General features: G+C 41.5%; 1 protein-coding gene across 2 annotated transcripts in view; it reads left to right on the top strand.

The window, feature by feature from the left end:
* The window catches only part of adgrb2 (adhesion G protein-coupled receptor B2), a 228,823-nt gene that overhangs the window by 143,837 nt on the left and 72,623 nt on the right, over nucleotides 1–12,363 (top strand). For both annotated transcript variants that reach the window (XM_071499909.1, XM_071499910.1), the window contains exons 14-16: nucleotides 3,761–3,848; nucleotides 4,750–4,852; nucleotides 9,485–9,528. In XM_071499909.1, the coding sequence (XP_071356010.1) occupies nucleotides 3,761–3,848; nucleotides 4,750–4,852; nucleotides 9,485–9,528 (235 nt within the window). The remainder of the gene's footprint in view (nucleotides 1–3,760; nucleotides 3,849–4,749; nucleotides 4,853–9,484; nucleotides 9,529–12,363) is intronic.

Genomic DNA, 12,363 nt, shown 5'->3' with positions numbered 1-12,363 from the left:
GAGGGAGCGGAGCTGTCTCTGACCTCTCACTTGCAGTGATGACACTGAATCTCTTTGACTGGCATTCAAGACATCCTGTACACTAACCTCAGGGCACCTCACCTCAACTCACACTATCAGTCTCTTTATTATGGACAATATAGTAAATATTCTGCCATTTAACCATCCACCTTCCTTTGGTGTAACAGAACCTGTTTATGAGTTGTCCGTGAGTTGTTTTGTTCAAGTTGTTTTCCCACATTTTAAGCAAAAGAAAATTCAGATATCTCAAAGGAAGAATTTAAGGCTGGGACTAAAGGGGTGTTAGTTAGCTTGTAAATGCGACTGCAATGCAGCGTTTTCTTTTTTTAAATTCTCTATTCAAGATGCCTCTGTGTTTTTCTTTACTGCTTTTTATGCCTTTTTTTCCACATCCATGTTTTCATCCTCTTAGATCGTGGTGGTGAAAAGTTTCCCCCCTGCCATGCTTGTTGTGAAATGAAAGTGACCACATTTGCACAGCTATTTTCTCATAGGATATTCAAGACATGCTGTTGCCATTTAAGCATATGCTATTTGGTAAACTGTTTCATCCACACTGCATATAGCCTGATGAGTTAGGACATTATTAGTGTTCTTTGCCCCTGTGGGAACTCTGCCTCTTCCCATTGGCAGTCCATGAGTTGAGGTCTTCAGTTGATTGCTATCGGTTTGTTTGGTTCATTTACCCCGTAATGAAAGCCTATCTCAGATGGACAGCTTAAACATGCTCATAAAGGTCCATTGGCACCTCTGTGTGTGCATGTGCACACACAGGCACACATACACACAGCCAATTTATAGGTTCATGAATCGCTTCACTGGGCAGAGACTGGGACTGTTCTTCACCGATTTTCGAGTTGACAAAGTCCCTCTCTCCCTCTACTGTCTCTCTCTCTCTCTCTCTCTCTCATACACAAACACTCACACAGACAACCCATTCTGTCTCACAGCCACGCACACACATAGATTCAAACATAGCCTACAAGCCAGCAATGACTTCATATTTCAAACACGCCATTGCTTGTACATGCTCATGGTTATGCACTGTTAACCTTGGACCATTAGTCAAGTAAGAACACAAACCACATGAGCTCTGCTCTCTAATCAACGTGAAAGACTGGCTTCAATTCATCAAGACAAATTTAACTTTGTGTGTTGATAATTGGTGCTGAAACAACAGTTGAAATAGTGCATTTATTGGCTCTCTTAATGAGAAGTGTAATGACAAGGTTGATGTGTGAAGTACGGAGCTACAACCAGAAGATGGATAGCCTAGCCTAGCATAAAGACTGGACGCAGGGGGAGCCTAACAGCTATCCTGGAAGATACACCCACTGACACATCTAACTAATCACTGATCTTTACACAAATAGAAATCTAAGAATAGCAGTTTGGCATTGGAAAACTTCACAATGACAACAGTAGAAGACTTCAGGAAGTCTTCTTCAGGAAGTCTTCTGCTTCACCAAGAAACATACTTGAAGCATAGAAGTGCCTGTGAAACCACAAGTCATCATCTTTAGCTAATCGCCTCCTGGTTCCAAATCCAAGTGCTATTGATCTTATCACCAAACTCGTTGTTTGAAAGCAAATGGAATATTTCTCAATTTGACAAACTTCTCAACAGCTTGATTAGATTACAATTAGCTAAATTAGCTTTAACTGAAATGAAAGAATTTTTGGTATGGAGTGTTACAGTCAATAATGTAACACAGTAAGTAAGTGGTAGGTATAGTGTTTCCATTAATTCATATTCATGACTTTGAGTATATTATCCTGTCACTCAGTTCAGTTGGCCAAAAGAAAGCACTACTCCACAGTAGTTTTATTTCTTCAAATTGTCTGTGCTGTGTACAAAAGTTGTGTAAAAAAAAAAGTAGTTTCAAAGAAAGAAAGAAGCTTGAAAGGAAGGAAAAGAGTAATTCACACAGAGCTGTTTGGAGGCAGCTTTCGATCTTTGATTAAAACCATAAATTATGGTTTAGTAGCAACTCCAAGCATATCTTTTGCTGACAAATGGCATATTAAAGTTCCCCGCTGGTGACTGGTGGGTTGCCATTTCGCCGGGTTGCAGTTGACCACCAATCACTTGGATGTTCAGCATGGAGAGAGTGACGAAAAGTCATGAGGAAATTAGAGTTTTGTGACTGAGTGTTTTTGTGGTATTAATCATCCGGGAGCGTGGGAGTGCCGCCCCCTCACACACACTGATTTACCATTTATCCACAATGCACTGACTTTCTCATTTGCATGCCTTTGCAGACTCTGTCCAATTAGGATCCATCACACTCACGACTTTGATCTGTTTTTTTTTTTTTGGTTTCTTTTGCCTTCTCACAGTCTCACAATTGCTTTTTCTTCCCCCACTGTTGAGATCTTATTGTCTGTTTCTCTTTCTCAACATGTCTCTCTTGTATAGCTATCTCTGTTCTTGAGTATTACCTCTTAGGCAACAGCACAGACAGATTTTGGATGAGTCACCCAGTGCGTCTGATACCATCAACCCCCTCTGTCTCGTCCTCCCCCACTCTCTCTGTCGATGCCGTTCCATCGCTTCTCTCAACCTAAAAGGGCAAAGGAGGGAGTGGCATCTCTCAACATGAACTCTTTCCCTCTTACTTTTCCTCACTGCTTCCTTTCCGCCTCCCTCACTTGAGACAAAGTGACATTTACAGGGGGACACGATGTCTCCTAGGGAGCCCCTGCTCTTCTTGTCAAAAGAACCCTGAATGGAGAGATGGAAGGCAAAAAAAAAGAAGTGTTGAAAAAGGGTGGAAAAGTTGAAAAATGGGTTGGAGAGTAGCAACCACAACAGAGGAGTATGAGAGGGGCGAGTATTGAGGAGGAGAGACAGAAAGGGGATTTGAAACGAGGGAAAAGAGTGAGGGAGTGAAGGACATTCTCTAAAGAGGGCTGGAATACTTTGACTTGACTTTGGCTCTTTTTTCCTCAAGTTAATTACCCCTTTGAGTGATGGTTTTTACAAAGGAGGCTTCTGTATTAGGGCTAGCGGTGGAATAGATGTGCTACCAGCTACTTAAAGGCAAACAGATTGACACAAATAGTGTCTGCACCCACACAAAATATGACACCAGGATCTTTCACCTGAATTAGTTTTCAACTCAGACGCATAATTAGTCGGAGTATGGAACATTTAGCTGTCACACGCCTCAGGAATGCGCTGGAATTTACTAACTTCTCTTATTTTGATGTAGTGAGCGGAGCATTTGTCAGCGACAGCTTAAGAGTAAATGTAAATTGAGTTGGAATTGCATGTTGATGCGACAGGTGAAGTCTTGTGCTTGTTTGCTTCACCAACTAATACATGTTCTGTATCTGTTTTTTTTTTTTTTTCATTTCAAATTACATAGTTGTTGGTGCAGGTTAGCTCAAATTTGATCAATCACAAATACCGTCACGCCAGTCTATACTTTAAATAGCGGCAGGTAGCAGGATTTACTTTAACTTGCTTTGTTTAAAATATTGATTTCTTCCTTACAGTATTTTTTCATTACTGTAGCGTGTAATTCTGCAGTGAGAGGACTTAATTAATAAAACCTTCTCTTTGTCTTTGTCTTTCAGGTAACATTTTACATGTAGAGCTGTACTTTTGTTTTTCCAACACTTTTTGCCTGTTCACAGGATAAAACAAAATATATAGTATATTTTATATATGATTTTGAAGACAGACCATGTTATCTATTTGGGCTGATCAGCTGTGAACTTGTCTGTGTTTCAGAGACAGAGTCGGACTCAGAGTCTACCATGTACTATGTCATTGGAGCCGTCTTGTACCGGACGTTGGGCGTCATCTTACCTATGCCTAAGTAAGTACTTCTCATGTCACCCAGTGTCTAATTCTTCTTTGTAAGCCATCCTTTTTTTCTTTTTTACCTCTCTACATCTCTTTTTTTAAATACTCTCCCAACTTACATCTCCTGTGTAGTCGCTTTTATTTTGTTTTTTTCAGTTTCCATTCTCACTGCCTTTCTATTTCTATGCCCTTTCTTCTGTCTCTTTCTCCCTCTATCTAATTCCAACCTCAAATTTCTCCATCTGTCTTCTCTCTTGTAATGTCTCTATTGCTCCTCTCCTCTCCTTATCAGACAAATGTGTTTCATCTCCAAAAAAGTACATTTCCCTAGATGTTTCACCCTCTGTTTTGCATTGTCAGTGTATTTTTGGAAGTGCACAGCGGGCCTGGAATGAGTGTGGGCTTAATGGGTCCTAAAACTTATGTAGAACTTGAAAAAAAAAAAAAAAATCGAAGACGAGAGAAATCAGGAGGTTGTCAAAAGGCCACTGTGATATGGTGTGTGTGCTGGCCCTGGGCCCTTTTATTCAGGTCAGTGCTCTCGGTTGTGGATGAGCTGGATCTGTTAAAACCCATTTCTCCCTGTAGCTCTGCTGAATGCTAACAGGTCCGGCTTTCTGTTTTTAACTCAAGCGCTCTCTTTGGCTTTCTCCCTCTCTCATCAGCTTTTTAGTTATATGTTTATTTATTTATGTATTTATTTATTTCTGCACACACACTCAAAAAAAGTAACGTGGGGGCTGGGCGTGTATGTCTGGTTTTGTGGAGTGTGTGTGGGTGTATTTTTGGGATTTTTTTTTTTTTTTTTTTTTTTGTAATTGTTCAAATTCAAACAGACAATTTAAACTAAGGTTGAATGTACAGTACAAGTCTCTTAAAACAACACTCTTTTCCGTGTGTTTGTATCTCTCTAGTCCTCCTGTGGTGATCAACTCCAAGATCCTGACAGTGACAGTACGACCGGAACCGCAACCCAGTGAGCCCATGGTGGTGGTGGAGCTGTCACCGCTTTTGAATGTAAGTAAAAAAAAAAAAAAAAAATCTATTTTTTTCCCTTGCTATGAGAAAAACACTGTTCTCATGTGTGTGTGAGTGTTTTTAGCATTGGCAACCGTCCAGTACAGCCAGGCATCTGCTATTGATTGCTGAACATGTTACAAGACTTTAAGGTCTGGATCATTTCAAGCATAGTATGTTCGGGAATGGGTAATATTACTCTCTCATTTTCAATCATCTAAACTTTCTCAACCACTGTAGAGATTCATCCAAAGTAACTTCTAACCACCAGAAAAATCACTTATAAATATCAAAGTTTTACATGCAACACAAATATAAATTATTCCATATGAAGCACTTTCCAATGCAAGGCTTTGCATTTTTTATTATACACTCATATATTGAACCAGCTTTGGCCACAAAAATAAATTTGTTTAAGGCTTTAAAGGATCCCTCTTCTCCCCACTGACCCATGTTTCCTGAGTTCAGATGAAAGAAAAAGTGCTGCATGCTATAAAGCACCGTAGCGCTCAGTGAATTGCCTGAATAAACGCAGACCTTTTTGACTTCCTTATATCGCAGTGTCTCCTGGTGCCTATTCAGTTTATATTACAGAGGAGTGTGTTATTATAAACGACTGGTGGGGTGTCTTCAGTGGAATGGACGATGTGCAAGTTTAATGAGATGCACTCTTCACAACTGCAATAAGATGTGGGTTTCATTAGCCATTCTTGTGTGTAAAGGTGGTTACAGTTTTAAAAATAATGTCGAATATTTAATGGTTCACTTAAGACAGCACAAACACATACACATACACACACACACACACACACACACACACACACCTATACTAAACTCTTCCGATAAAATCAGCCTCTTGCTGTGTCAACCAGGACCTGAGGGTCAGAATTATTGCACAGAGTTTCATTAAAAAGACTTTGTATTCGATTCTCCATCCCCCACCACTCCATCTCTCTGCTTTAAACCGTTGATTCATTACATAATTATGGCTTTTCTTTTATATGCCTCTATCTTTTATCTTCCTATTATTCTGCTTTTTAACGCTTTTGGCAAAGCAGAGGTACTGCAGGTTGCACACCCTCTGTTTAGGGGATGATGTCTTAATGCTGCTCCCAGCTTGCTGCTCTGTACTGCTAACCGGAGGCTCCCGCCGAGGACAGACGCCTCTCTGGCACACAGTGCAGCACAGGGCGAGGACAGACTGTGGAGGGCAGATGCACATACTGCATGCATACCCTTGACCACTGTTGGTGAGGCCAGTCTTCTCTTGCTTAAAGGGTTCTTCAACCATTTAGAACTACACTTATTTTATAAAAATTCGCAAGGGATATATTTCAAAAAAGGATCATGAAAATCGATGCAGCAGAGGCAAAGATATCCTGACCTTCAGACGCTTTGAAAGGATCAATCTCCAAAAATGTTCAATCCTACATTTCCCATAAAACAACTGAATAGTGTCTTTCTTTTAAGCTCCTTCCCTTCAGTTTATAATGCAGGTTCAGTAAATCAATTCAAACTATACTCAGTGAGTGATTAGCATAATCATTTCATTTGAAATCCAACCGGTGCTCGTGGTCGTAGTCATAGACACACATATACACGATTGCTACTTGAAATTAATATGGGTTTAAACATGTATTTTCTAATCAAAGCCTTTTGTGTTTGTTGTATTGCACTGAAATGTCAGTATTAGCTTCCTTGCCAAGAGTGAAACCAGTGTGTCATGGCTGCTCATTAAGAATGAAGCTATAGCCAGCAGCTTAGCATAATGACTGGGCACAGGGTGGAAACACTCTATCCAGGCTTAATCTGTAAGAAAATCCACCTACCAGCACCTCTAAAAGCTACCTTTAAACAGAGCCAGCTAGCCAGCAGGCAGCTAGCTGCTGTAACTGCTTCACCCGGTTGTCAGTCTTTACTCTAACCTAAGCAGCAACTAACCTGTTTTATATCTAATGGACAGATAAGGTAGAGGTAAAAATCTTCTCTTTCAACAAACAAGCAAATAAGACGTATCCTCAAAAACATAGAACTATACCTTCAAAAGACTGGCAAAGTTTTCATTTTGAACTGCCAAAAGAAAATGAAACTATTTCAATTACATTAATTGCAACTAATTACCAATACTGCCAGAAAAGAAGGTACATGCACACTTCAAATGCAGTGTTCCGCTACTGTATGTTCATCATTGCCCAGTTTGGCTTGAACTTCATTAGAAAATGTGGCGTTGCTGCAGCAGCCGAGCACCAGAGGAGAGAAGAAAGTGGGTTCTCTGTACGTGGTCATGTCTTCGCTGAGAAGACATCTGCTCCAGTCAGACCCCCGCGAATTTCCCTGGTGTCAAATTGTGTGCATGTGTTGGTGTGTGCTTTCAATGGCGAGTAAGAAGCAGGAGGCCCTGTGTAGACCAGTGGACCAAATGCCAAGTGTTACCCCTCCTCCTCCACCCCCTCCCGGTCACTCTTCATCTAGCCTTTTTGATCACGAATGCAGCTCTGGTTAGCTTTACACCCATGAGCCTCTCTGGTAATTTTACTATAATCTCGTTTACTTTGATAAATCAAAAAGCACCATCCATGTTGCTCCATTTCATTTTCCAGATCTATAATCTTCAATATGAAGTGGAGGGCCCTTAAGACTCCCTGAAGCAGTGTGGTCTTGTTATGTTACAGTAGCTCCATTTCATCTGATTAGCTTACCACAGTCATAGCCAATATGCACCTAGCGATCTACCAACAAATGGCTCCTCCGTGTGCTTGTGAATACCTTGTAGAAAATGGCTGTTCCACTGATGAGAAAAAGAAAACAGAGCTGCTACGATAGACGACACTATGACCGTCCATAAATGCAGTTGTTAGAATCAGACACACGTTGCTCCCTTTGAGAGGCATCAGTCGAGCAGGCGCTGTCATTATGCAACGTATCAGCATTAAAGAGGAGGCAGACATTGTGGGAGTACACGGATGTCACTCCCGCTGTAGCGTACAGTCGGGCACGATGCCTGCTGATTGATAGCTGAATGCTAACAGAGTACACCACACTAATGCATGCCCGGGGACGTCGAATGTCAGTGACAGTGTTCTGCATGTGAGGCAGAACAAAGCGCTTGTCATCCATCAATCTGTGTCGGCCAGCTTCTGATACTGTGTGTATAAACCTTGCATCATCCCGTCCTCTCAGTTCCAGCCATGCAGAGACCCCTGGATTCACTGATTCATGGGGGATCAGTTATGAACTGTTCAGGGAAGGGAGGAGGGTGACCTTGCCTGTAGAGAGATAAATCCTCATAGTGCAGACTTGTATATGGATCTCCTCCTTCTCTCCCTTTTTGCTCACTGAAAACACCGTTGATTTTCAGAAAACATGCTGTTTGCTCTTCGGTCAAGAGGAGGTAATTTCTTCAAGTTTTCCTCAGGCTGCAGAGAGTCTTCTTACAGTGGACATCATCCTTTTTATACTGGACGCAGCAGTCTGGCTGTGGAATTACTGCTATAATCCCCTGTGCCATAAGGGGGAGCTCAAAGGCAAAGTGCTTAATGTAGGAGTGAGAAGGGACCAACAGACTTCTCTGCATCAGCCCAATAGAACAGTGGCATCTCGCTTGCGGGCAGTTAACAAGAAGCCTGATCACTCCTACTCTAAAGGAGCCAGAAAGTGTATTGGCAGGTTGTTTCTCTCAGATTTAGACATGCTGAGCTCAAAGACACCGGTTTGACACTTTCAGTTCTTTTGATTTACAAACTGGATGTAAGGACAGAGTCTTTGATCCAGATCAGGAACCCACAAAGTTCACCTTAAAACCAATTCCAATCCAATCCCAGCCAAATGAGGCATACAGGTTGAAGGGGCACAGGCGAGATCACTGAAGATCACCAGTGGAACAAGTTGTGATGAGTCAGTTAAAGATATTGATCCTGTGATTGATTCGCCAATTGAGTCATGGCGGGTCTTCCTTCGCCACCACACATCACTGAGCTTTGATTACCAGATGATTCACCTGCCAGTTGACCCCCAGTAATTGGCTTTTGGCCTCAGCAGGTCAATGAATTAAGACTGAGTTGAAATCGTCAGTGCCTTTTTGAGGAATTATGTGGCTTTTTATGTCATTTGTAACATGTTTTTAATCAATTCTTTGAACACATATGAGGATGTTTAGAGATGAGGGCTTTGGTGAGCTTTTACACACTCTGAAAGGGCTACATTTTAGTGCTTCATAGTTGTTTACTTTTACTTTACAACTTTCCACTGTGGTTGGATTTAAGCAAAGAACAGGATGTTTATGACCCTAACTTGCTCTGTATTGTCCATGAAATGGCTTTTCTTTTTTTTTTTCTTTTTTTTTTTTTTTTTGGTCTCACACACTTTCTCTTTTTCTGCAGCACCAGCATCTATTTGCTGCTCTATCCTCTGACAATGACTCTTTCTCTATCTATCCCTCCCACCGTCTGTCTCAATCCTTCTCTTTCATTGTCTGTTTACCTCTCTCCATCGCCCGTGCAACATCACTCTTTCTCCTCTGGCAATGAGCTATTCTGTCTCCTCTCTGCCTCCCCCTCTCACTCATCCTCTCAACTGGCAGTAACAGCTTATTTTCTCTTCCCCCTCTCCCTTTTCCTCCCCTGTATCTTGCAGGGTACATCAGATCCTCAGTGCGTTGTCTGGGACTATGGCAACCCGTAAGTTTCTCTGAATAATTCTGATATTCGTGTCCATGTGAGTCTGGATAGTACATGTGTTTGTCAGTGTATATGTGTGTGTGTGTGTGTGTGTGTGTGTGTGTGTGTGTGTGTGTGTGTGTATATAGATGCAGATCTTGTTTGTGCTCATGCCCAGTCAGATTCATTTTATTAATGAACTGAAAACAGCCTAATGAAGTTCCCTCTGTTTGTGTTAATTAAATTAGTCTGTGAGAACAAACACCACTCTCTCTGGGGTTCAAAATAATGTCATTCACAGTGCCTCAGTGGTGGAGGTTTTCCTTTTGTTGCTGTCCTCTTTCCAGTGATTACTCACATCCTGAATGATCCATTTTCATTTCATCAGTGACCTGAAGCCTTTTACCCTTTTTCCACCAAAATTATCAGGCATATGTGGATTTTTTTAAACGGGTAAACTCCCTAATAAAAGCCGTTTGACCCCTTTTCCACTGCCAGTCGAGTTTGGAGTGAGGACACACACAACTACAGGGAGCGATGTCATCACATGCACTTACAGAACACGCACACAGACGCAGTAGAGAAAGAGTGAGCAGGTAGCCACCGTGCAAACTAGTAAAAGCCTCTAAAAGCTTCAATCAGTGATTGTGTGTTTTAAAAACTTATTTCGGGGCTGCGCTCACTCTTTAATCGTTGGGCACAGAGTAGCTGCTGTGTTTCTGGTTAAACAGGTGACAGATGTGTTTACAGTGTCTGTGTGTGCTCAAAGAGGTTAGAAAAAAGGGTGAAAATTAATGGGTTCACCTGGGTGAATCAGGGCCGGAGCGAATAAATACCCTCGTCAACTGCAGTCATTTGACCCGGGTCTGAATGCTGATTGTACCCTTTTCCATTGCCGACAAAAGCCAGATAGATGGTCTTAGTGGGCTTTTTGACCAGTGGAAAAAGGGGCTTTAGTTTGTACTTAATGGATTTTCTCTTGTTTGTCTATGTAGGCCACTGACATTGTTTGCTCTTTGTAGTGGACCAGCCTGTGAACTACATAATGTAAACCAGCACAATTGATCATGCAATTATAACCATTAACCCACATACATAGTGATTACTCTTTTTGTCAATAACAAACGCAAACTCGTTCAGAACCATTAAATCAGGGACTAGTTCTAGGTCATGGTCTCAATACACTTCACTAATCACTATTGTGAACTACTTTTAATAGCCCATATTTTCAAGCTATGCCAGCATAACCGATCAAATGCAACCCAGTAACTGACAAAATACAGTTATACGGTTAATTTTGGAGGAAATGGAGTGGAATTGGAGTGTGATAGCCTTTTACTGCTGAGAATTCATGGGTGGGAAGTCAGGGTAGGTAGTTGGCACATTTAGGTTTAAAAGGAAAAGATCACAGTTTCGTTAAATACTGAAAAACTCAAAGCATCCTCTCTGATGCTTCAAGTTAGCATTTGCTTTTCCTGTATTAAGACAAGACCAAAGTCTTTCCCCAACCTTGAGTTGCCTAAGTATTACCATAATAATGAGGAATCTCTGGTGACAACAAATGAAATAATCTTGACAGTTGATTCCTCTCCTTGGAAACAGCAGCTGATGAAATAATTTCCATTCAAGGTCTACCCACTTTCTTGTTCCGGAGCATATCCCAAGGTCTTTTTCTGCAAATAAAGTTCCAACTTCCTAAACACTTTCAGGAGGCGTCCGCATTTGCTTTAGAGTTGTGTTTGACAGTTCACTCATCCAGAGTTTCATGACAGACTAAAATTCATCTGGTGATGAAGACCCTGCGATACCATTAAAAGCTTTTAGCAGGCGGGTTTGACAGATGATGCTTCGTCAGAGCAAATGGCTTTAATAAGAATTGAATTTGTCAAAGGGCCATCACCGCATACCTCCCTGTCTGCTGTGACAACAAGACAGATGAACAGCAAAATTGTGGTTAGCTCAGCTTTCCCCTTGAGATCACATTAGTGCATCCAGCTCCTGAGGAGGACTCTCCAGAGACCAAAGCACACAATGTGGGAGTGCAGGTTCACAGGGAGAGGATAAGACATTGTAACTTATCAAACAACTCTCCTCCATCAAGGTAGGAGGGACACAAAGCTCAGCAAAGTCAATTAAGTAGCCGGCAGATTACAGCTGCAATCAAATTAAATTCGCAGACATTACGAGGGCAGGGAGCCAAATAGAATATAAAGTGGCAAGGTGGCGGCACTGTCTATCAACTAAATATACTCAAACTGGGAGGAAAGTCGAGAACATCCAAATGTGTTTGCCAGGAATTAGGTAATACCGTATGTTTGCAGACACACACAGATGGCAGGACACAGATATGCAAACACAGTGACCGAAACACATGTCAAATTTAGAAATAACCACATTCAATTTAAAATGCTTTAAAATCAGAATTCTTTTGTCATCACGTAGCAGGCTAACGGCAACAACAACAACACAAGAACGCCTCAATTTTAATCACTGAAGCTGTCTGAAGATTTTTCTCTATCATTACTATTATTATTACTATCCCCGCTCTCAGTCATCACAACATGCTCTTTAGGTGCACAGATGATGTAGGTGAAAGGTGTGAGCCAAAGTGATGGTCACATGTTGAATTTATCTGTACATCATGAAGAGGACATACACATATAGAAGGACAGACACCTACACAGGGACCAAAATAACATAATTATATACACTGACTGTACTGTGTTGGTATTTCAGTCCTCTTCCATTTACTTGTGTGTGCCGGGCAGTGGATCTTGACTGGAGGTGGGTGGGAGCGTGCAGGTGATATACAGGCAGAGAACATGTTGGACAAAGCAGCCGTTTGTTTGCTGGAGG

The sequence above is a fragment of the Trachinotus anak genome, unplaced genomic scaffold, assembly GCF_046630095.1.
Source record: "Trachinotus anak isolate AG129_WGS33_773 ecotype Australia unplaced genomic scaffold, CSIRO_AGI_Tana_v1 ptg000016l, whole genome shotgun sequence".
Taxonomy (NCBI): Eukaryota; Metazoa; Chordata; class Actinopteri; order Carangiformes; family Carangidae; genus Trachinotus; species Trachinotus anak.
This window is presented reverse-complemented; position numbering and strand designations above follow the sequence as displayed.